At 48.4% G+C, this 24,393-nt stretch overlaps 1 protein-coding gene across 13 annotated transcripts in view; it reads left to right on the forward strand.

Moving 5' to 3' along the window:
• The window catches only part of RUFY3 (RUN and FYVE domain containing 3), a 39,911-nt gene that overhangs the window by 11,655 nt on the left and 3,863 nt on the right, over positions 1–24,393 (forward strand). For 5 of the 13 annotated variants that reach the window (XM_059843573.1, XM_059843569.1, XM_059843571.1 and 2 more), the window contains 14 exons: positions 2,901–3,088; positions 13,596–13,769; positions 14,442–14,559; positions 16,086–16,187; positions 16,293–16,416; positions 16,619–16,680; positions 16,767–16,832; positions 16,935–17,004; positions 17,945–18,037; positions 18,448–18,528; positions 18,924–19,091; positions 19,818–19,915; positions 22,520–22,639; positions 23,760–23,862. In XM_059843573.1, coding sequence (XP_059699556.1) covers positions 2,911–3,088; positions 13,596–13,769; positions 14,442–14,559; positions 16,086–16,187; positions 16,293–16,416; positions 16,619–16,680; positions 16,767–16,832; positions 16,935–17,004; positions 17,945–18,037; positions 18,448–18,528; positions 18,924–19,091; positions 19,818–19,915; positions 22,520–22,639; positions 23,760–23,862 — 1,557 coding nt within the window. In that variant the 5' untranslated portion in view covers positions 2,901–2,910. Of the gene's footprint in view, positions 1–2,900; positions 3,089–9,200; positions 9,334–9,464; positions 9,487–13,595; positions 13,770–14,441; positions 14,560–16,085; positions 16,188–16,292; positions 16,417–16,618; positions 16,681–16,766; positions 16,833–16,934; positions 17,005–17,944; positions 18,038–18,447; positions 18,529–18,923; positions 19,092–19,817; positions 19,916–20,243; positions 22,334–22,499; positions 22,640–23,759; positions 23,864–24,393 lie in introns of those variants that run through there. The other 8 variants (XM_059843574.1, XM_059843568.1, XM_059843575.1 and 5 more) reach the window with 7 other exon arrangements.

Below are 24,393 nucleotides of genomic sequence, written 5' to 3' on the forward strand. Positions count from 1 at the left end.
TGTGCCAAAGTGTAGCTCACAGGAGGGTTTGTAGGACCAGTCAAGGCTGCCTGACTTGTTTGAGATGGAGAAAGTGGTTCATCCTGCACAACCTCCTCTGCATTCATCCGTGATTTGGGTTTTCCTGTCTCCATGACCATCCTGGAACCCTGATGGAGCCTTTTCAGGTGCACTTGAGTTGCATGGTAGTTGTATGAAAGGTTTGGTGATAACATTAATTTGATACCTTTCTTTTGTTTCTTCATGCGACGCTTTGTTGCTTTTAATCACTTGGGGGCATAGGATGGGGATAGGGAAAAGCTTGTCTTGTGGTTTTCAGGTGGTGATAAAAAGTCATAAGTTAAACAGTTCCTGTTGGGTTTTTTTGTTGATGTTGTTTTGTTTTGTTTTGTTTGGTTTGGTTTTGGAAATAAGTCAAAGTTAAAGAACATTTTCCTAGTACTGTAAATATCTCTGTGGAGTACTTGCAGCAAGATCATTGCATAAAGGAGCCTGAAAATAGAAAATAGAACTCAGCTGGAAAGGAATTACTGGCTTCTGTTCTTCCTGCATGGTAAAAGCAAACCTTTTTGGTTTGCTACAGAAAGTGGAAGTTGAATGGTTCCTGATTTTTTAGCAGACTTGCCCTGTGATCCTGATGTGCGGGGCACTTGGCTGTGCTGAGTTCAGCTGAAGACCCGTGTTGTGAAATGGGAGCTGCAGGGTTACACCCAGTGCTGTCGGCATTTCTAATTGCTTTGAAAACCAAGAAATTAAACTGTACATGAGATGTGTTGGATAATAGCTTGAGCAATAGTTGATGGTGCTTTGTTGAGTCTGAAGGGTTTGTTTTGAGCGTGTGTGCCGTTTGTTTAGACGCTCTCCAAGGGTTAGCCAGGGCCAGCAGCTGTTGTCTAGCAGTTGGTACATGGCCCTGTCACTGTGTTTACAATTTGGGGTGGTGTGATGTGGATGCTGCAGCTAGAGGCTGTGACTGCTGAAGGGCTGTATAAATATACGGGTTAAGATGCTGTCAGCACGCTTTATGAACTCTATTCTCTTGGGGAGAAGAAACAATAGTAATTCTTGTTTTCTGTGAAATAGTTGCCCTTTGCGTCGCTGTCAGAACAGGCTGCCTGGTGCTTGCTTGGGTTTGGCCCAATGGGGAAAGAGCTGCTGAGTCAAAATGTGCTGCGCTAAGCAGGAAGTTTTCACCAAAAGTCACTGCTTCCTCTTGCCAGTCAGAAATAGCAGCTCCTAATCCTCTTGCCCACTTTTATGAGCCTTGTACATGACAGTGCCACTTTCTCCTGACAGCTGTCTGCGCTGGCATGCTGAATTCTGTATCCGGCAACCTGCTTTGGCATTTCACATCCCCAAGAAACATGCACTTCCCTCTGACTGCTTCTTAGGGGAACAAAAAGCAGGGAGAGTAATCAAGGTCCTGTGCGTTGGGCACGTGTTGTTACCAGTATATTGTTCTGGTGCCAGCCTTCTCCAAGGCTGACTGTCCATCCATTTAAATGGATGTTACACATCTGCTCTCCTCAAATATATTGGGGCCACACAGCAATGAGGTTGGATAAGCTCATTTATTGGTGCCTGATGGCATTGTTGAAGTGGGTGGTGACGCTATAGCGACCTTGGGAATGAGAAGCCTGTCTGGTGACTTGGCACCTCTTGTCCCTTAGCACCAGGACCCTGTGGGTTGGGGACACAGGCGAGGTTCAGCCAGTCAGGGACAAGGACTGCAGTGCTGTTATTATAAAATCTATTATATTATTGTTGAGAGCCTGGAAGCCTGTTTCTCTTCCTGCTGAGTAACAATATTTCTTCATCAGCCTCACCTGAGCAGCACAATCTTCAGGGGAGATTTTTTAAAGTACAAGATTGGGTCATGGTGCTCGTAGTGTTCTCCTTTATTGTCCTTCCATGTGCACATGCCCTGCTAAAAGAGCTTCATCCCCAGTCACTCGAGTGCTTAGAGCCAGATCATTTTTTCCTTCCTGTTACCCTGAGACAATAAATCCATCCTAACATTTTTTGTGCATGGGAAATTCTAGCTCCAAGGTGCCCCCTGAGAAGATGGCCCAGCGAATAAAACCCAAACTGCGCTTCGCACACCTCCCATGAAAACAAAGGTGCCGATTGAATTCCTGTAGTGGCATGCCGGGATGTGAGCGGAATACAAATGTGCCTTTGTATTGCTGGCGCTGCTCCTTTGTATTCCGGGGGCGATGGATGGGGGTGCGGCGGTGCTCCGCTCGCTCCCGGCGGGCTGGCACAGCCCGGCGAGGAGCTGCTGTGCCGAGGAGCGCCTGACTGCCGGCCCCGCATCAGCAGCGTCTCGGCAGCATCCTGGGAATCGCAGGCGATCACATGAGCCTGGATTTCCAGCTCAGTTCATTAGTCAGCCATTTTGGTCGCCACCCTGCTCCCTGCGCACAGCCAATCCCGGCGGCACTCGCTGCCCGGGCTGCGCCGGGAGAGGGGAGCCGTGCTCGGAGCTCGGCACACCGGGACGCTGCCTCTCCGCTCGTCCTTTGTTTTTTTTTTCTGGGGTCATCACCAGAGGAAGACACTATTTTGTGATTCTGCTGCCTCTCTTTTTGTTTTTTTCTCCTCTTTTTATTTTTTTACTTCTTTTTCCCTGCTGCCTCTGGTGGAGAAGGCAGGTTTTTGTGGATGCTGAGGATCAATAGCCTCTAGCATAACTGGAGACGACGGCAGTCGGTGCAAAGGAGGGAGGCAGAGCTAAGCGGGAAGGAGCAGCGTTTTTACCTTGCTTGATCTCTGAAAAGGCCAGAGCAGCCTCTGTGATCCTGAGCAATCTGTCCTTTAATCGCAAGGTATTTCTGATTTTCTTCTTCAGAAAGGTTTTGTTTTTAGTCCTTATTTTGCCCCCGTTGTTGTTGTACCAGCTGAGTCATCATGTCTGCTCTGACGCCTCAAAGCGACATGCCAACCCCCACCACAGACAAGATCACTCAGGCTGCCATGGAGACCATCTATCTTTGCAAATTCCGCGTGTCGATGGATGGAGAGTGGCTGTGCTTGCGCGAGCTGGATGACATCTCGCTGACACCCGACCCCGAGCCTACCCACGAAGGTACGGTCCGGCTGTGCCCCGGGAGCCCCGGGCCGGCTTTGTTCCGGCGCTGCACCACTTGGGAGGGGGCGTCTCCGGGACCACATGCTCGTGTCCTGCCTGCTGAGCCTGCCCGGCCGTGGGCACAGCAGAAAGCCCAACTGCTGCTTCACATTGCCCTCCGAATTTGTAACCCAGCCCTTTAAGGCAGATGGGTGATGAATTCTCTTTTTAGCTGTATCAGGTTTGTGTATCTCAGGAGGGAAGAAAACCGTGATGTGTGCTCGGTGAGACCATTTAATCGTGATTTTGCCCTTAACCCGGGGCTGATGGCTCTCTTAGTGAGCAGCCGGCTGCTGCCGGGGGAGCACAGTGGCGGCACCGCAGCGTGTGCCTGGTCGTGGGGAGTTTTTGGAAAGCCCCAGCGATTACGCAGCGATGCCCATTGTCAGGTGACGATGCCATCACAGTGCCCCAGCTCGCCTCTGACGAGCGTGCTGCTGTTTGTAATGGCTTTGGAAGCCTGAAACGTGGGGATATAGCACATCTTGCTTTCCCCTGGAAAAAAGATTTTGGGTTGATAAACAGAAATGATAGCAGGACGAGGATTGAATGCTCTGAGTACTAAAAGCATGAGAGGACATCTGTGCAGCGCTCTGCCAATAAGCAAGTGGGGAAGAAGGAGAGGTGATGAGTTTCTGCAGGTGCTGAGGTTCTGAGTGCCCTTGCTGGATGCACCATTTGGTTTTAGAGCAAGGAGGCCCCAGCTTCTCGTGCCTGACCCTTTTCCAGTAACTCCTGAAATGCCACTCCACCAAGCAGTCTGGCTTGGCCCGTTTGATGCTGCCTGGTTAAGTCAGCAGTGTCTTATATTGTCTTGCTGAATGAGGCAAGTGAAATTGTGGTGAGGATTTAAGCTTTAAAATAAATTTCCAAGGGATAATTTAATTTCCATTTGACAGCTGCTTTCAGTGACAGTAGCCCTTGGGTTTGGATTTGGCTTGCCAAGTACTTAGTCACGCAGTGGGATACCAGACAGAAGTTTCAAAAGGAGAAATGTAGCATTCCCTCTGAAGCATATCCCAGGGGCTCAGGGAGGTGAGTACTGGTTGAGCAGGAATTCAGTTGTCTTCCAATTCCCATGTTCTTGTGTGTTACACCGAGACCTTCTTTGGTCTTACTCCAGTGTTTTTCAAGGTGTGATTACAGTCACTCTTTGGTGAATACCAGAAGGGAGTTAGAAAACAGCATTTGCTCATTTCTTCGCTGTACTATTTAATTCATATGTCAAAAATAAATGCAAAAGGGCAGCACCGTGACAACCTTCCTGGTAAATTAAGGTTGCTGGTTGGTTGTTTGGGGGGTGTGTTTGGATCCAAGTTGTATTTTGAGCAGAGAAGGTCAGGAAAAGCGTTGACAATAGGAAAGCTGACACAGCTGTATCCCTGTGTTGGGTCTGGTGCTACTGCATCAGCACTGCTGCTGTGTCTGCAGGGTGTGCACAGGTCAGGGGGACAGGAGCGTGGGCTCGTGTCCCTGGGAGTGTCTCCATTAAAAACTACTGATATGCTAAGGTAGGCATTATGAAGAAGGGAAAATAAAAAGCTGTAGAATTTTACCCAAGGCATAACAAAGGGGGACAGTTCTTTCCTTAGAAATCAGGACATGTAAAATACATGTTGCAGTAAGTGCCAAATCCAACAGCTTGTTGCATTAAGATTTGAAGCCTTCCATTTGCTGTCCCTCAGCTCTTGCTGCTTCTGGGGAGTTTTGTCCCTGGCCTCTCTTCACCCTGTGATCTCTTGTGCCCCCAGCCCTTGAGCAACCATCCTGCCTTCAGAGCCAGTCATGGCAATTCCAGTCCTGCACAGAGCTGGAGCTTGAGAAGAGCTAAGCAAAACTTTTCTTCAAATTAAAAACAAGCAGCAGGTACTGAGTTGTTTGCAACCGTGTATGTTCCATATAACCTATAGCATGGCCACTCATTTTAACAATAAAAGCAATTAATACTCTTTTTCAGTTGATTGAAGCAATTCTGTGTGCATATGAAAATAAGCAGATTCTGCTGCTAACTGTAAATCTGCTTGGATTAGAGAAAGAGCTCATTTTTTTAAACAGGCTGTGGTCTTAGTAAGACTCTCACAACCTTACTGTCCTCTGCAGGCCCCTCAAAATTAAATGTGACGTTGGTGGTTGTTAACTTTATTGGCTTGCAGTGCATGTGATGGTCTTGGAAGCAACTTTAGGGATGGAGGTAAAAACCCCTGGTCTGAAATTCTGAGTGTTGAAACAGTGTGTGTATATGGATGGCATTGAACACTGCTCTCAGCTGTGGGCAGAAATGACACAAAATGGCCTTTTTTTAGGCTGTGTAACTGGATGTCAAATTTCTATCTTGGATAATCATGAGGAGCTTCACAAGAAGAACTGTGGAAATTTTTGTCCTCATGGGTTCACCTTGTAGTAGCATTCAGAAGGAATACATGTGCCAACTTGAGAGAACGTTGAGGAATTACAGTATTCCTTTCTCTATTAATCCTCCTCTATTTGCGCTAAGAGCAGCAATTGGAATTAGATTTTGTAACATGCAAAGGTGAAATTATCTTTTCTATAGGGCAGAAGCTAAGGTTAGATTTTTTTCTTCTTTTTTGACCAGTAATTTACAAGTTTTAGTTTCTGGCATGTACTTCTGTAGAATGGCCAGAAAAGGAATTGTGGACCTCTTCAGGAAAAGCAAATGTTCTTCTTAAAACCTCCTGCCCATTAGTCTGTTGCACTGATTATTGACTCTTCAGTCAGATTTTACCTTTTTTCTCCATTTTCTATCCAAGTGTTTTTCGTACCTCAAATGGTTTAGGGAAGCAGCATAACCTTACTGATGATGCTTTATTGTGCCAACTGACAACAGTTAGCTTGGGTTTAGGGTTTCTCTGATAGTGTGGAATAGGAACAGTAAAGTCATGGGAGAGGTGGAATTTTTCAGTGCTTTGGGCCTTTCCCATTAGAAAACAAATCTGAATCGTACTCAGAGTGGCAGGGACCTTTCAGGTGGGGACAAAAACCTACATGAGACCACTCTGTGTTTGTAAAAGGCCTCTTAAAACACATCTGGTGATAGAAACTGCTAAATAGATGAGAAGTTGGAAGGAGCTGGAGACCTGATTTAATAGAAAAAAAGTGAAGTCAGGAAATGGAAGTTAAATGAATTCCAGCGTGGTTGTGGTTCTAAATTTTGGGAATAGCAGTTAGGTTGTGTAATTGAGGCTTCAATGCAGAAATTTCTCTTAAGAGTTATTTTCTTTGCTCTTTTAAGCTGTGTTGGTCTAAATGAAGTCAGAGCTGGGGAGCTTGGGGCAGGGTTAAATCCCTCAGAGGTGGCGAGTCACAAGTGCTGCAGAGAAACCACTTGGGTGTCAACCGAACTGGGAAGTGAAAGATGGGGAGGAAAACCCAAGGGTTTGGGGTTTTATTTTCTGGGTGTAAACTGTCAAGGGCTAAAATAGGATGAGAAATTTCCCATGGCAGTTAGTCATGTGTTTCCCTCTGAAAAGAGGCTGGTTGTGCAGAAGCATTCCATACAGCTGCACACAGTGGCCACATAGAGAAATCGGGTGATTATTTGATGGTAATCACGTGGGGATGGGAGTAAGACTTGGGTGGGATTAAACTGTGACTTCATGTGGTATACACTGGCTGTTTATTTGTCCCATAGGTGTAATGGAGAGTGTGATGGAGAATTTCCAAATGGTACTTATTTCCTTTTATTTCCTTCTGGTTTCTTGCAGATCTTTAAAGACTGCTCTTTTCTTCTGTTTGCAAGACTGTCCATACATGTGTATATTTAGAGGTGGAATGGTTATGCAGGGGGTTTTAAAATAATTGGGTTTTTGTCCTGAGTGGATGGTTCCTGGCATTCCAGGCTGCAGACTGCCTGGTGGCTGCCCCGGTTTTGGGCTTGCCAAGTGTTAGAGTATGATGCTGAAACCCTTTGCTGATCTCTTTTCTTTGTCAACAGTTAGTGATCCCTCATGTTGGCAAACCTAACCTGAAAGAATTAGTTCTGTACCTCCCATAACATGAACAGCATCTACCTAATTTTCTTCCTTAGCCGCTTCATTTGCTATTAAATGTATTCCTGATGTAAGGAATATCAGAATGCAATTGAAGTGCTGTAAAGCTACCAGAGGTTCCCCTTTCATGATAAAGGAATATTTGTCCAGATTTGGGCCAAGCCTTTCCCAGCAGCAGGGCTGACCTGGCAGCATCACTCAGGACTTTGTGTATCAAGCTCAGTTTTCATTTCCCAAAACTGACGCCTTGGGGTTTTTGAGGTTATTTTACTGATGGCTCAGCCTCTCCCTATGAGGTTGTTTAAAATTTCTGTTCTTAAAAATAATTTTAAAAGTCCTGACCTATTTAAAAGCCGGCGACCTTTTCTTCCTGATGGAACAAAGCCTTCCCTGTGAGGGTGGTGAGGCCCTGGCACAGGTTTCCCAAAGAAGCTGTGGCTGTGCCATCCCTGAAAGTGTCCAAGGCCAGGTTGGGACTTAGAGCAACCTGGGACAGGGAAAGTTGTCCCTGCCCATGCGGGGGACAGAGGCAGGGGCTTGAATGGGATGAACTTCAAAGTTCCTTCCAACCCAAGGCAGTCTGTGGTTCTATTTAATCTGTCTTTAGAGGAACTTGATATCCAGTTGCTGTGTGTGAGATGGTGTTCATTGGTTCAGAAAGGCTTAGACTCCCAGCTTTATTTTAGCCTAATAACTTCAGCCTTTAAAAACAAAGCAAATGTTGAACAGCAGTGTGAAATAATTTTGATGCTGTTCCATTCTCCCAGGGTTTACTTGTCAAAGCTTTCTTTGGCTGGGGAAAGTATTCCCTTTCCTTCAGTGAGATGCTGCTGCTGTGTCAGCCAAGGGAGTGACTCCAAACCCCTCTGTTGGACAAATAACAGATGGGATTTTTGTGATTAGTGTGTTAGAGACAAGGTCTCCAGTTCCCTCCTGAAGAACTGGCTTGAGTGTTCATTCCAATGGGATATTTAGGTCCATAATACTAATCTTCCTGGGAATCTGGTTGGAATGAGTTAATCTTGTTATTCAGACTGAAAAGCCTTGATCATCCTGTTTTCTAAACTTCCTATATAGCGAGTTAAATACTTTGCATCATAATCAAAAATATTGAGTTTTTCACACCCCAGAAGGACCATGGAAGTGATAGAGTTTCAGGTCTCTGTGATTTTTCTGTGGGAAGACGTTTTCCCCTGACTTGTTTGGTGGAATTTCCAGACAAGTAGGAAAATGTGCAAGGTAAAAGAAGAAGTGAATTCTATGCCAAGTGCAGCTGGATGCATGGAGAAGGAATAAAAATAGGAAAGCAAGTGCTAATTAAGTGTGTGCTTTTGCCTTTAAACCTATGCAAATGCCATAGTACCAGTTTAAATTGGTGCAGTTCCTGCTAGTAGGAAGATGGGCTTATGGCTTGTAGGGATGGAAGAGAAGAAAATATTCGTGACTCCTCTGGGTATTTCTCTGGGAGCTTTACGTGGGTTACTTGCTAAGGGTTAAAAATAAATGAGAAAGAAGAAATGAAGCCTGTCAGTTGTCTCTGTCCCTGTTACCCAGGTACTGGTAAATCTGGTTTTGGTTGCATGTTCTTCCCTTTTATGCTTTGGGTTAAGAAAAGAAACCAACCTCTCAGCATTAGATAAAAGAGCTGGCAGTGGTGGTGTGTGGTTTCCCTTACTGTGTGCAGGTAGGGATTCCGGGATGATCAGCGTCTGGATCTGAGTCCCGGGGTCCCGGGAAGCATCAGGGACAGCTTCGTACCCCGAAGTGGGGTTCGGTCTCCTGGCCCTTGGGAAGCTGAGCGCCTGTCGTGCGAGACCCAAAAGCCGTCGCTGTGGCACGTGGGGGAGAGCATCACCCGGGCTCTGGCTTTAAACACCAGGGCTTTGCTCCAGGGCAGTGCTTGTAGCTGCTGCAGCAGTGCTCAGCCCCAGGGCAGCTGGGCCCAGCCTCCGTAGCGCGGTGTGAGGTCGGGCAGGGCCGGGCAGCCCCCGGGCCCTGCGGGGCTCGGCTCTGACCCGGCGGCGCTGGAGCTCCCGGCTCTTGCGGCAGCTCCCGGGGCAGGAGGCGGGCTCTGTGTGGGAGGGAGGAGGGCCCGGCAGCTCTGGACTTTGCTCAGATCGCCGGCACACTTGGCTGGGAAGGGGGCCGGAGCCTTTGCCGGGCTTTGGACGTTGTGCCGATGGCGGGTTAGCGCTGGTGCGTAAGTAGGGAGCGAGCAATGCCCGGGGTGCGGGGCCCCTGTCCGGCTCGGCTGGCTGGGTTTGGAACAGGGACGCAGTGGGTGTGCTGAAACCAGTTCTCCTTGTCCTGCCTGCTCCTCTGCCAGGATACCTCCCTGGCCCCGCCAAGGTGAGCTGCTCCCCTGGCTGAGTCCTTGGGGGATCATCATCAGCCTGGGACACGTGTAGGGCTCAGCTGGGTCACCTCTGCGGGATCTGTCGTTTGGGGTGAGGGTCATAACAGAGTTTAGGCTCTGCTGAACCTTCAAAATGCCCTCAGTGTGTGTTTTCCCTGAACGTGCCTGCTTCCCATGGGCGGCTGTGTCCCTGCCAGCAGCTCTTCTTGGGGCTTGATGTGAGAAAATTGAAGCAAAAGCTGATGTTGCATAAATATCACAAGTTTAGTGCTTTTATCTTAAATATAAAGTAATGCTTTTGTTGCTTCTGTTTTTAGGGTGTGCTTTACAAAAATGTTGCCTGTGTTAATGCAGAAACAAAACTTCTGCAGCTTTTCTGAAGCCTGCCCAGGTCTGACTCTGGGAGAAAAATGCTTTGCTCTATTGCTTTGTGCAGACTAATGAACCTTTTTGACTTGCAGATCTTATGCCACTATGAATTAAGTCTTGTATGATGCAATTCTCCCTTTCAGTTATGCTTTTCTTACACCTTGATTTTGAATCTTTCCTTTAGATCACGGCTTGCATGACGTTTTTCTTTCTTTTCCTTTCCTTTTGCTGTTTGCAAAGACTCTTGGGAGGATTTGACAGATGTGGTGGAGCAATTGCGCGATGATTCCGAAGGTGCGTTCCACACCCACATCTCACAGCTCTTGTTTGTGCTAATCCTTGGCTTCTGCACTATTATTTTGAGCCTGAGTGCCAAATGCAATTAGTTTGCCTTTCCAGTGCCAGTAGCTGTGGCTTTCCTGCATTTTCCTGGTGTTGCTTAAATAAATGTTTGCGGGTTTTTTTACTGTTTTGACTTGAGGTGGAGGTAGAAGAAGTAGATCACCAAGGGCTATTGGCCTCCTCCTGAATGCTTTCAGAAGCAGTAGTTTCCTGAGCCTGGCAGAAGCACAGCTAAAAAGGTTGCAGCAACATATGGAAGCTAAATTTTAAAAAATATTTCAGAAATCACTCTAAAGCTTTAGGTTTTCTGCAGTGTTTCTGTCTAGATGCTTCAGATTTTCTGGCAATATTTGCCAAGGCTTGGCAAAAATTATTCTAAAACTTGCATTGCAAATTTTTTAAAAACTTGTGAATATCTAAACGACGAACTTATTTATAGCACTTCTTCCTTGGTTTTTAAGAAGCACTGCAAATGTGAAATAGTTGAATCCCCGATGTAGCAAGTGCTTAATCAATTGGGTACTTTGATGATTAAATACAGCTGCTCCTGCACGGGTTTCAGGTGTTTGCAGCACAAAAGGCTGATGTTCTCAGGCACTGAGCACAGTGGTCCTTGCTGCTCCTCTTCCACCGTGGTGCCTTTAACTGCTGTGCTGGTTCTGTGCCCGGGTGCTGCCCGCAGCCTCCTCAGCCACAGGCAGTGTCCTCCTCTCCTGGCACAGCAGCTCGTGCTGCTTCTCAGAGAAGGGCGTTTTCCAAGGCAGGCTTTGAGGAAAAAAAGAGGGCCTTGAGACTTCTTTTCATGAAACATTGTACAAGTTGTTTTGCGTTTATTTTGTCAGGTGAGAGGGGTTTCTCTGCTGTGTTAAATTTCAGCTTACTTTAAGTTGTTGTTCCTGATGTAAGATGGAGAACCATGATGAAATGCTTATGAACTGGCATTGCTTGCAGTGAGTTTGTTCACTTCTCCAGTGTCTCATCATTCCCTGCCTTTGATTCAAGTTTTAGCTTCCTTTTAGTTGCTTCTTCCTTCTTTTGGAGTAAGCATGAGGAGTGATAAAATTTACTGTCACCAAATGAGAAGTACCAAGACCAGTCGCAGCTTAACCCTTTGAGATCCTGTATTGCATTGACTCTTTCTTGACTTTCAGGTTCCTGGGTACAGATTGTACCATTTAAACAGATTACAGGATTCTCGAATGCTTTTGGAAACATCTTCGTGGAAGCAGCTGGTTAGAAAAGATGTCTGTTCTGTAGAAGCTGCAATATTTAAATAACAAAATGTCCTACGAGGTCATTCCTTCGTTTGAAACCCAAACCCTGTGGCAAGGCCAAGTTCAAGGGCTGGGGATTGACTTTAAAGTTTATGATGTGGGCTGTGTAGGAAAGGCCAGGCAGAGGTTTTGCAGCTAGAGGCAGAAGGAAGATGGAGGAGGTTCTGGCTCAGATGGAACACATCAGGATCACACTTGTCCCAGCTTAAAGCCAGCCTGACAGTTTTACTGTGTACAAGTCAGCCTTGCCTGCCTCCCCTGCCTTCTTTAAAGGTGTGTGTGGTGCAGTAATAGAGCAAAGAGTATCAATTACTTAGCATTTCATTTTTGGAATAAACCTCAGGGATGTCATCCAGTTCCACACTATATAAGCTAACTGGTTTGCAAGATGAGAATCGTGGTTAAACTGCACATGCAGAGCACAATTGTTCCGAGCAGACTGAGGAAGCAGAAACCTTGGATTACTGTGATATGGTGAAACTATTTTTCTATTGAAATTAGCCAATAACCACAGCCAAAGGAGCATTTCCTTTGTGCTCTCTTGTACAGTTGCTTTAATTCTGTGTTAGGGATGGGTTTGCCCCCCAAGCAGAGTCACTGTGGATGCCTTGCCACCCATCAGGGCAGCAGCCTCGGCCAGTGAGGAGATGTGATGAGAGAGGATGAGGAGGAGCTCTCTGTGTTGGCAGTCCTGTGCCTGACTCGTTCCTGAGTCTCCATTCCCAGTGATGGTGACTGTTAGCCACACTGCAGGGCGGGAATGGACTGGAACGGGCTCAGGGTACCTCCAGAGCAGCCAGACCCATCCCCTTCAGGCAGCAGTAGTTGTGAAAGCAGTAAAAACACCTCGCAGAGTTCAGTCTTTCTGCAGGCCAGTGCTGCTCTGAGCATTGCACTCGTACGTGAGTACTTGGAAGTTCTCTCAACTATGGAAATAAATATGGAAATAAATTTAGAGAAGGAGACTTGTGGTGCTGCTTCCCTCTGAAGAAGAAGGGGAATGAGAGAAGCGCTGTCCTGAGCTGCTTTTGGAGGGACTGAATAAATGAGCTGTGCTATCAGGTTTGGATGCTGGTGCTGCCCTGGCTCTTCCCTCTCCCTGTGCTGGATTTTCCCAGCCCACAGTGACGTGCACTCAGGTGTGGGTGTATTAGCTGGGCTCCTGGCTCTCTTTCTGGCTGCTGGGTGCTGACAGGGTGCCTCTTGCTTAGGTCTGTAGTCCGAGATATCCTCAGGGCAGGTCTCTGTTGCCAGGAGTAGTTAATTAACTCGAGGTGGCAGCTTGGTTCAAGGGTCCCTGGCTGTTGGCAGCAGCCCTGGATAAGCGGGGGATTTACAGGGATGAAACTACCTGCACCTGAGAACTGGAGCTCAAACTCGGTGTGAGTAGCAGCCCTAAAGAGCTGCATGTTGGTAACGTGGAAGAGGAAGAATATAATCCTGGGACATCTGTGAGTTTGGAGGTTTAGTATGACCTCTTAAGAGCCATGAAGATCAGCTCCTCACTGGGGAGAACCAGTGGTAGTGTTAAAACCAAGAGAGGGAAGCGGGGGTTGGCTTCGTGTTGGATCTAAGCTTAAAAAATAGTCTTGAGGAAGAGAGATGCAAGTTGGGATAGAGACATGTTGCTGGATTAAGTCTGAGGGGGGTCCAGGGTGATCTTTAGACGGAAGAACGAACCAGAACAAAGCACAGGTGGAGGATTCTTACTGGTTTGTAGCTGGGAATGTGAGTTGGAACAAGTGATGGTCACAGACAGGTTGTCAAGGTGCAGAGCACAGGATGAACGCCAGGCTCCAAATGTGTCTTTGGTGCAAGTAGGGAGCTCCTGCAGTGAATTGAAGTATTAAGGCACCCTCAATGTATCAGTATGAGGTATTAAGGCACACCCAATGTATCAGTATGGTACATTGTCTGTTCCCATGCCGCTGTGGCTTGGGCCCTAAACTGCTAGTTGGTGTTGCTTTTTCTCCACAAAAGGCCTGCAGAGTGCCTCCGGGGAAACTCGCTGCCCCAAAAATGCCTTCAAAGCTGAGGAAAAGAAAGAGCCAGGTGGGGTGTTGAGTGTGCTGAAGGCAGCTGTTGTTGCTCAGCAGCGTTTCCCTGCTTTGTTGCAGACCCCAATTACCTCATGGCTAACGAGCGCATGAACCTGATGAACATGGCCAAGCTGAGCATCAAGGGCCTGATCGAGTCGGCGCTGAACCTGGGCCGCACGCTGGACTCGGACTACGCGCCCCTGCAGCAGTTCTTCGTGGTCATGGAGCACTGCCTCAAGCACGGCCTCAAAGGTACCAGCCTGGCCTGCCCGCCGGGGCAGCAGCAGCCCTGTGGGCTGGAGGGGCTCTGCAGCCTGCAGGGGACACAGCAGGGGCTGGGCACGGTCACTGCTGTCACCGCTCTGCGCTGGGCAGGCCAAAGCAGGGCACAGAACCTGCTGGAGGGGGAGGCTGAGCTGTGGCTTGCCCTGTTGAAAACAGCCGTTCAGTTCCTCGGTGATCAGGCACTCAGCTGGCTTTTGGCAAGCTCGTGACACCTTTTCTACACCTCCTTGTGCTTTAGCAATGCATCCCCTTGCTGGAAGAAGAATTGTAACCCCAGAGCTGCTTTCTCAGTAGCTCTGTCTAAAAAGAGGGTTTGGGCTGTGTGCAGCTCATGGCTGAAGCTGCTTTTAAAGCAGAGCATGTGCTTGACGGTGAAATCCTGACTCGCAGCCCAAATGGCCAAGTATGGACTGGCCTTCAGGTGCTGTCCTTGTAGCTGGAGATGGGAAGCTGAGGGGTGCTCTTTAGGGCCCTTCCCACCCAAACCATCCTGAGATTCCAGGATACCAAGTGCCTGTCCAGCAGCAGCCCCAGAGGAACCATTCTGGCAAGATTTGGCTAATTTGTTCACTTGTTTGAGAATGTGTTATATCAGCACAGGTCTAACGGGCTCATTTTCTCTTTCTTTTTGTTTTTTAGCCAAAAAGACTTTTCTTGGGCAAAATAAATCATTTTGGGGACCTCTAGAATTAGTAGAAAAACTTGTTCCTGAGGCTGCAGAGATTACAGCAAGTGTTAAGGATCTCCCAGGGCTGAAGTAAGTACACTCCTGTATTGCACGAGTACAAAATATGGGTTTATTGTGAGAGGGATCCTGGAGAAGAGAAGGAAGGGCGAACAGCACCTTGAGGAATGCATCTGTCACCTTCTGCAGGTAAAAAGGGATCGTTGCTCTCTTACTTTTCATCAAGGATCTGCAGCAGGAGAGCACAGGATATGTTCTTGCTCTCTTAAGAGTGTGGCAACTTAAGGGCAGCAGTGCATTTACTGCTTGTGCCTCAGGCATGGGAACAGCCTTTATTGAGCCTTTATGAAGTCAGACTCAAGAGGAAGGGAATTAAGAGGAAGGTTATAACAGTTTAAGTAGTTTTGAGGCTGATGTAGGTAATTCTTCTTATAAATGACTTCAGGTACGGTGTCTGTGAGAAGAAAGCTTAGGCACCAAGCTGGAGAAGATAGTAGTTTGTGTTAAAGAGGGGAGGCAAAAAGCCACAGGAATCATATAATACTTGTAAAAGTTTCGTAGCAATTTCAGACATCACATTCAGGCTTGCCTATTTCATGGTAAGAGAAAGTGTAAGAAGCTTTTAGCCTGGAATAGCAAAAATGGGCAAGGAAGTTTTTGTATGAGGATCAGGACTAAGGATGGAGTCATCTTTGCAGAAAGAATAGGTGGATAAATTCAATAAATTGCTTTGGGTTAGTATTAGTCATGTTCATACAGACAAATGCTTTTCCTGGAGGTGTGTGCAGGACTCCTGCAGCAGCTGACAGCACCAGTGCTGTGCCTGAGCTCCTGGTACTTCTTCCTGTTGTAGAGCGTTGTAATGGGAAATGAATGGAAGCCAAGAACAGTTTTAAACCCAGTTTTAGGGTGCATTTCTAAAAGCAGTTTTAAACCCAGTTTTAGGGTGCATTTCTTGTGCTTACAGTGACCCTTGGGAAGTGCCAGGTCCTGTCAGTGAGGCAGGGGTGGGCAGTACTGGCCATGGCTTCCTTGGGCTGCTGCTGCTCGTGCCTGGTGAGGTCAGACATCCAGGTCAGTGTGTTAGAGCCCTGTGCTCCCCATGGCTGGGAGAAGAGGGGGGAAGGACTGGCACTTGAGCCCGTGGCATGCTGTGAGGGCATTGAGGAGCAAAGCCCCCGAGGAGAGCAGAACTGAGCTGGTGTTTCTGAGCTGCCTGGCCACATTCCTGTCCAGCCCCACCCACCCCGAGGAGTGGTGCTGGACAGCTGTGCTGGTTTGTGCATGTTCCTGGCACTTAGGCACAACTGGCTGTGACTCAGAAGGTGATGAGCTGAAGCAGGTGATCTGTCTGGCAGCATCCAGCAGGGATGAAACCAGGGAAATCTTTTAGTATGGCAACAAAAACATGATGAGTTAAGAGACAGTGGCAGCCTAATTGGTCTGCACCTGTTTGTGCTTACGTACCTTGTATTTCTCTGCACCAGTGCCAGCTCTGTCTTGGAAGTGCAGAAGCTTGAGGTAGGCTGGGGTTATGAGAGCTGTTGGTGACTGTGCCTTGCAGGGTGTCTGGAAATGTTTGTTTCTGGCCTTTGCAGGACACCTGTGGGCAGAGGAAGAGCTTGGCTTCGCCTGGCTCTGATGCAGAAGAAACTTTCAGAGTACATGAAAGCCTTGATTAACAGAAAGGATCTTCTCAGGTGAGTGCTGGACTCTTTCTCAGTTAGGTTCACTCCTGCTCTCTTGTAAGATCTTGACATCTTTCCCATCTCACTGCTCTGTATCTCTTGCCCTGCATGCCACAGTGAATTTTACGAGCCCAATGCACTGATGATGGAGGAGGAAGGTGCCATCATTGCTGGCCTCCTCGTGGGTCTCAATGTCATCGATGCCAACTTCTGCATGAAGGGAGAGGACCTGGACTCCCAGGTACTGGGTGTTCACTTAATCAGTTTGTTCTGCTCCTTTAAAATGGAAAAATCATTGATTTTGCATAGCTTACTGATGTAATGAACCCTTGCTGAAGTACAGCAGGTGCTGATGTTCTGACTCTGGACTTCCACACCTGGCAACAGTGGGTTGGTCTTAGAAACCAAGTGTTTAATGCCAAATGCAAATTTTCCTTCTCCAGGTTGGAGTTATCGATTTCTCCATGTATTTGAAAGATGGGAACAGCACGAAAGGCAGTGAAGGGTAGGTGCACACACAGTTGTCTTCCTGCTCCCCTCTTGGGAATGTGTGTTCAGGTGTTCCAGGCTGCCCTGTTTCTTTTTTCTCAGAGATGGTCAGATAACTGCCATTTTGGACCAGAAGAACTATGTGGAAGAGCTCAACAGACATCTAAGGTAACACATTTTCTCTTGGCTTTTTATTATCTTGTAGAACAAAAGACAAAACAGGATTTTTAAAAGTGAAGGGATTACTGCAGGGTTTTTTCTCTTCAACAGTGCTACAGTAAACAACCTGCAGGCCAAGGTGGATGCCTTGGAGAAATCCAACACAAAGCTGACTGAGGAGGTAAGTGTCATGGAAAACCACCAGATGCTTTGGCCTTTGGGAGTTAGGGATTAACCAGGGAGGAGGGATTCCTTTGAGATGTCTGGTGTACAGAATGAGGGGTGTTAAATGATGGAACTGGAATAGCTGACCTGCCAAGGAATTTCACTGACCATCGCTACTGAGCACAAGCTGGAAAATCAACTGCATGTTTATGTGAATTTGCAAAAAGCAATGGGAAAAATGTCATTGTAAGTGAGATGTCCAGCCTGAGCATGAGAGACAGCGGGTACATGAGGCATAGGGTGCAGTCTGTGTTTTAACATGGCTCTGCAGCCCATTACTGATGGCATAAATGTCATAAAAGGTTTGGGGGTCAGTTCCCTGGCGGATGGGTGGCAGAAGGTCTTACCTGGTGCAACGAGTGCCTTTTAGTGTGCTGCTTGCACAGTGGTGTGGTACCAGGAGGTGAATTGCTGTGCTGCCTGCCCTGGTTTTGGGGTTTGGCAGTGAAGGTGCCAGGGGAAGCCTGCACCATGTGCAGAGTGAGACTGTGGTGACAAGGCACGCCTGTGTCACAGCCCTGTGTGTGTCGGGCCTGAGCTCTGCCAAGGCCTCAGACTGGCATCCAGGAGTTGTGTTTGGGTTTGTCACAGGATAGCATGGCTTGGAATGTCTCTGAGCTGCTCCCGTGCGTGAGCCTTACAGGAGTTGTGAGTTACAAAGCCAGAAGGAGTTTCTCAAGTTCCTTTTGCCTTTGACCAAACACTTACATTAATCTGTTGGCCTGCAGTGCTGTCATCCCTGGGAATTCCTCTGAGCCAGGTGCCCTGTCCCTAAGGGTGCTGTGTGCTGCTCATCCTCCATTTCCAGGCAAATCTTCCTCATCTGCTGGGGTCAGGAGAGAAAAAAACAAGTCAAGTATGTTTTTGGTGCCTTAACTGCTGTGTTCTGTTCCCAGCTTGCAGTTGCCAACAACAGGATCATTACACTGCAGGAAGAGATGGAGCGGGTTAAGGAAGAAAGCTCCTACATCCTGGAGTCCAGCCGTAAGGTTGGTGTGTTTGTGTGTGTGATCATGAGCCCTGGGGCAGGCCCAGCCTGAAGGCCTGCTTTGGAGCAGGGTTCATGGCCTTGCCTGTCTCACACAGCCCCCACAGGGGATTAGGGGAAGGGCAGGTGGGCCCTGTGCAGAGGGAACAGCTGGGCCCTGCCCCAGGGAATCCTGCCTGCCCGCGGGGATGGAGCTGGGAGCTCCCACAGCTTAGGGCTCGCTGGGCAAGGTGTCAGGGGACAGGAGGGAGGGGGACTAACTGTGGGGGGGACAGGCAAATCAGGAAATAGGAGTTGTGCTGGTTTGTCCTGAACGGTTGCAGAATTCCAGGTGTTGGGGAAAAGCCGGTAATGAGGTCAAGTGAGGGCTGGCAGTACACAATAGCAAGTGACCTGTGTCTGTTACCTCAGGCCACCAAGGACAGGAGTGCTGACGGGCAGGCACTGACTGAGGCACGGAAGCAGCTCAAGGAGGAGACTCAGCTGCGCCTGGTGAGGACTGGGGGGCTCGGGGCTCAGCCCACAGGGCTGCAGAGGGTCATGGCCGTGCTGAGCTCTTGTTAGATACAAGAGTGGGGAGAAAAATGCCTGACCTGAAGGTATTAAGGAAATAACATATGCTTTAGGAAATAAAGTCTTTCCTTAGACCCCTCCATCCTAAAGACAGGCCCATGCAGAATTCCCTGACTCTGCTAGCCATGCTGCACGCCTGGCTGTGACACTGGACTGGGGAGTTAGTCTCCTTAAGGCACGTGTCAGACGTGTGACTCTGGGGTTGTGGCAGCAGCACACTGGTGGGTAGGGACTGCGTGGGCAGAAGGGAAGGGTGGTTACCCCCGGGTCATGAGGGCAGCTCCTGGAGATGCTGAGGGCTCCTTGTGTTCCAGGATGTGGAGAAGGAGCTGGAGGCGCAGATCGGGATGCGGCAGGAGATGGAGCTGGCCATGAAGATGCTGGAGAAGGACGTCTGTGAAAAGCAGGATGCGCTGGTGGCGCTCAGGCAGCAGCTGGACGATCTCAGGGCTCTAAAGCATGAACTGTCTTTCAAGCTGCAGGTAGGGAGCTAAGGAAATGCAGGCAATTCCAGAGGAAAGTGAGAGCTGCTGTGCATTTATTCCTCCTGCCTGTTGGAGAGGTGCTGGCTGTGGAGGGGTCACAGGCTGTGCAGCACACTCCTGTCCTGCTGTGAGGACACGGGAACGTGGCAGAGAGTAAAGGTGAATGCCATTTCTTCTGAACAAAAATCAATCATGGTCCAGAAATTTGTGTGTGAGACAGGGGAAAGCCTCTTGGGTGGTTTTCTGGTGTGAAAAGAGCTGTGGGAGCTTGTGTTCCAGCACAGTATGGTGTGCAGGGCCCCTGGTGTGACTCATGTGTGGTGACACAAGCAGACTCTTCCAAACAGCAACACAATGCCCAGAATAGATCCCCAAATCAAGTTGGTACAGGAAGGAGTTGCTTTTGCTCTCCTTGAGCCAATGGCTTTGTTCAAAGCAGCTGAATTGTATTAAGACATTGAATATTAGCAGACACTGCATCATGTGTTTTCCATATGCAAGAAGCTTCATGGATGGTGGCATTGCCCTGTTGTGGGGTCCAGATGGAGCCTGCCCCTCTACAGCGAGACATTTGTCCTCTCAATAATGACCTGGCATTTGCTTTTCCAGCACTTTTTACTGCCTCTTTGCCTTTTGCCTTGTTGTTCTGTGTGCCAAATGATTTATGGGGGTTTATCTGGGATTTACTACTCCTTACACCACCCCCACTGCTCCTTTTCCCAGAGTTCAGACATGGGAGTGAAACAGAAGAGTGAATTAAACAGCCGCTTGGAAGAGAAAACAAATCAGATGGCTGCCACCATCAAACAGCTGGAACAAAGGTAAGACAGGAAACTGGAGCCAGGATCACCTGGTGTGTCCTTTAGTGTAGTGTCCCATGGATCCAGAATGGGCCAAGGGAGAGTCCCAGTGCTCGGCTAGAGAGAGCTGCCTGAGGGGAGCAGTGGGAGCAGCACCTCTGGGACTTGGTTAATGAGCAGTGCATTGCACTGCTTTGGGTGCTCTCACTTGAGGGTGGTTTTCTTTAGGACATATTTATGTTTGAAAATGTTTCATGATACCTACTCAGCTAATTCATATGTTCTTTTTCTCTTGCTGTTCTTATTTTTTCCATGTTCTCATCATCCTCATTCTGACTTACTTATACAGTGAAAAGGATTTGGTGAAACAGGCAAAAACCTTAAATAGTGCAGCAAACAAACTGATCCAGAAGCATCATTAGACATTTTTATGTCTGGCCACCTCACAGCTCTGACATCAGAACTCATTTATGAGGAGAGAACTTGAGAATTGCTAAAAGCAACTGTTCAAATGTTAATTGTCACCTAAAGTTGATTTGGAATTTGGCAAGTTTTTAAAATCAGTGAGTTTTTCTGCCGAGATGTAGTCGGGTATAACAGTCCCCAGCCCTGCCATTTAAAGCGTGTTCCATACCGAGGAGCTGGCCAGCGAGTGCCCCGGGAGTGGCTGAGGTGGCCGTGCCCGGCCGCCGCCGTCCCCGCGTGCGGCAGCGCGGCCCTGGGCGCGCGCGGCTCAGCCGGGGCCGCGGCCAGCTCGGGACCGTCAGCTCCTTCTCTGTGTTGCCCTTTTGTGAAGTAGATGAGAAATGCATCCCTGGAAGTTGTTGACAGTAGTTGTGTGCGTGCCCCAAGCCGTTCCCCGATCTCTTCTGTTCTGTGGGTCCGGCCCCGAGTCGGAGCAGAGCGGGCGCGACGCCGGCCCGGCACCGGGAACACCGGCCCTCCCGTAACCGGCCTGCCTGGATTCTGCCTTAGGGACCTGGGGGGAGGGTGGGGACTTATCCTTATTCCTTTAAACTTCATGTGTCCAGAATTAGTAGCTATAGGTGTCTTAGAGTAACACGGTAGAGTGGTAAGTTCCCTGGAAACCTCCTTCTCTTTGCATTGCTTCTACCTCTGCCAGGAATCCCTCCAGACATACCCTGTGGTCCTTCTTGACCCAAGGAAGTGGAGGAGAGGTGTTTTGGGAGGTCTCTTCCCTTCCCAGAAAGGGAAGTTACCAGTTTTATAAAAAATCATCTGGTCTTTGTTTAAAGGAAGCAAAAACATTAAGAAAGGGAGAAGGAACCCAGTGTGCAGCAGTGGGGAGTGGAGATGGAAGTTTGGTCCTTGCCGTTTACTTGTCCAAGTAGTTGGTGACTGAAAAGAGTTGCCTTTTACACTTCTTGCATTTTCTTGTGAGTTTGCCTTGCTCAAAACAAATGGAATTAGCTAATGGAACAAGAGCTAATGCTTGGAAATGCCTCTTAATAGGAAAAATAATTGCCAGTTTAAAACCCTGGTGCAAAATCTGAAGTAACTGTAGCTTGAACTACTGTAAACTAACATTCTCTGATCACTGAAGTCCCTGCACTGGCCTCACGCAGACTTTAGGTTTCTAAGTGCTCCTCGAGGTATTTTTTCTTTTGGAAGGTTGGATTTGGGGAGTTTCTGTGTCAAATAAGGGGTTTTTGCTCTTTGAGATGCCTGTAGTAGTTCTTTGGTGGCAGTCTTCCCTTTGACCGATGGTATGGTGCTCCTTGGGGCAGTGGGTGTCAGATGTGACAAGCCCAGCAAGGGAGCACCTCGGTGTGTTTAAAAATTCCACGGGGCTCAGCCTGGTCCCTGTGGAAGTGAGCGTGGGCCACTGTGGGGTTTGTTCCCCAGGCTCCCAGCACAGCCCTGCTGGGAACCTCCCTGCCATGCCCAAGCTGCATGCTTGAACCTGTACACTCACCCCTCAGTAACCTGCTACTAGAAACTCCTCCTAACTCCCTGGAGAAAAAGTAATCCTAAGGGAAAGGTGGAAGCTTTGGTCAAGGAGTGTGAATAGCTGGTTAGGGTGTGAAGCCCCTGTCTCATGGCACAGTTCTGCTCTAGGAACAGGGGTTTGGATGGTGAGGTCTGTGCTGAAATCAGACAGATTCAAGGATCTGGCTGCTTCTGATGTCAGGCCCCGAGTGGGAATGTGGCAGTGTACTGATGCCTGGGGCTTGAGCCAAAGTGTCCATCCATGGGAGAGACCAGGAACATGCACTAATTCTCAATAGAGTAGCTACAACCTATGTTGCAAGTTCCAGTTAGCTGTGCAAAGCCGAAATGTAACGTACATTCAACTCCAATTGGACTTAAAATTCTGTGTACTTGAGGTTTGCTTCGAATCTGGATAAAAGTGATGTTTTCTGTTTCTCATCTAATGGCTGTAAACTGTAGTGATAGAATAAAAACTATTGAAAATGAGAGCTTCTGCCTGGTTCACCTACATTTTGCTTTGCTTTGAACTTTTTTCTTCCTTTCCATTGTTTTTACCATTCTCTTTTTTTGGCTTTACCTTTTCACTGGGTTTTTTATTTGTTGGTTAAACTCAGTCTTCCTCCCCACCATGGCTTTTGTTTTTTATCACAAGTTCATGTGGCTCAAATCCAGATTGCGACAGGCAGAGAAGGAGCGGCAGCTGGCCCTGCAGGACAACCGGCTCTTCAAGCAGGAGTTTGGGGACAAAATCAACAGCCTCCAGCTGGAAGTGGAAGAGCTCTCCAGGCAGCGGTGAAGAGACCCATTTCCAACCTCTTTTCTGGGCTGGTGGTGCTGTGGCCAGGGGAGAGCGAGGGGGTGGTGGCAGAGGGAGGCAGGGGATGGAGAAGGGAGTGAGCCAAGTTGTGTGTTGGATGCCACCAGGTGGAGCTCCAGGGAGGGAAGTCCTTGGTAAAAACGTCACTTGACACTGGCACAGGCTACCCGGAGGAGCTGCGGATGCCCTATCCCTGGAAGTGGTCGAGGCCAGGTTGGACAGGGCTAGGAGCAGCCTGATCCAGTGGAAGGTGTGCCTGCCCATGGCACAGGGTGGAACAAGATAGTCTCTAGGGTGCTTGGCAATTCAAACCTTCTGTGATGCCCTGATAATTGGGAATCCAAAGCTAATATTAACAATTTGCTGTCCTTGGGCAGGGATTGAGCAGCCAAGTCTGTGCCTGGGGCAAACACTGAAGGTGCTGGAGCAAGGACAGTGATTTTGGTTGTCTTATCTGACACACAGGACTTTGATTTTTTTTTTTTTCCCCCCTGTTGGAACTGCTCTTAGTTTTGCTGGAACTCAAACAGAGACCTTGTCAAAAGCCAGCACATGTTCCCCTGCAGCCTCATCACTTGAGCAGTGACAGGGACACAGACAAATCTCTTTCCCTTAAGGAGGAGAGCATCTCCTGCAGCCTTGACCCATCTGTGGCTTCTTGCAAGGTCACATGCCACATGGGATGAACTCTGTGGGAGCATTCCTGGATGCACGGAGGTTTTGGTCCCTTCTTCCCCTCCTGGCCCAGCTTTTTCTTTGTTTTTTCCAAAAGCTGCTCTGACGAGCACAAAGTGGCTTTGGTCAGCCATTGGTGTGAGGTCCTGGGTGTGCATGGGTGAGCTTAGGAGGACACAGGCAAATGGGTCTGGTTTTGCATCACTTGGATGCTACATGGTGCCAGAATTAGATGAAGGACTTGGAGATTTTTCATCCCGACACATTATGGCTAAACACACTGCGAGACGACCTTGGGTTCCAAGAGGCAGTTTTAGCTCTCGAGTTAGGGGTGTGAAGAAAGGGTCAAACAGCTCATCACTTGTCATTGCCAAGTGTCCCCAAACTGTCCTTTATTCACAATTCCACCTGGCATTCCAGGAGCCACCTAGAACTGGAGCTAAGGCGGGAAAGAGACAGATGGTCTCACAGTCACCAGCGCAGCCAAGAAAGCAAAAAAGGCCCAAAGAATTGGCTCAGACAGGTAATGTGACTTGGGTTTTGGCTCGGGTTTGAGGTACACTTTCCTTTGGCTTGTTTGCTTTTACTGAGCTTTCTTGGGCAGTAAATGGCTGTTGTTCATGTGCCACAAGCTTTGGGAAGATTTTTATACACTCTGAACAGGCAGTTGGAATTGCAATGAGAACTGTGCAGTAACAGAGATGGCTTCTGCAGTTCCTTGTTTCTCTCTGGTCTGCTTGAATGGTGCAGACCATTTTGTCTTTTTTGACCAGTATTGCACAATTTCAGTGAAGTGCTTTAGGTCTCGAGGCTCAGCTGTGACCTAGCTGGGGAGAAGAGAAGGATTATTGAGGATTATTTTCTTTGCTGAATGGGAAAGTTTGTCTCTGGTCAGCTTTTACAAAACCTCTTCAGCCCATCTTCGTTCTCAGCCTCTGCTCTGCAAATAACAACTGGTGGCTGTGGCTCCTGGCAACAGGAGGTCATGGGACCTCTCCCCACCTCTGAGAGGCACACTCCCCTCTGCTCACAGCAGAGAGGAAGCACTGAGAGC

Source organism: Haemorhous mexicanus, chromosome 4, assembly GCF_027477595.1.
Source record: "Haemorhous mexicanus isolate bHaeMex1 chromosome 4, bHaeMex1.pri, whole genome shotgun sequence".
NCBI classification, from domain to species: domain Eukaryota; kingdom Metazoa; phylum Chordata; class Aves; order Passeriformes; family Fringillidae; genus Haemorhous; species Haemorhous mexicanus.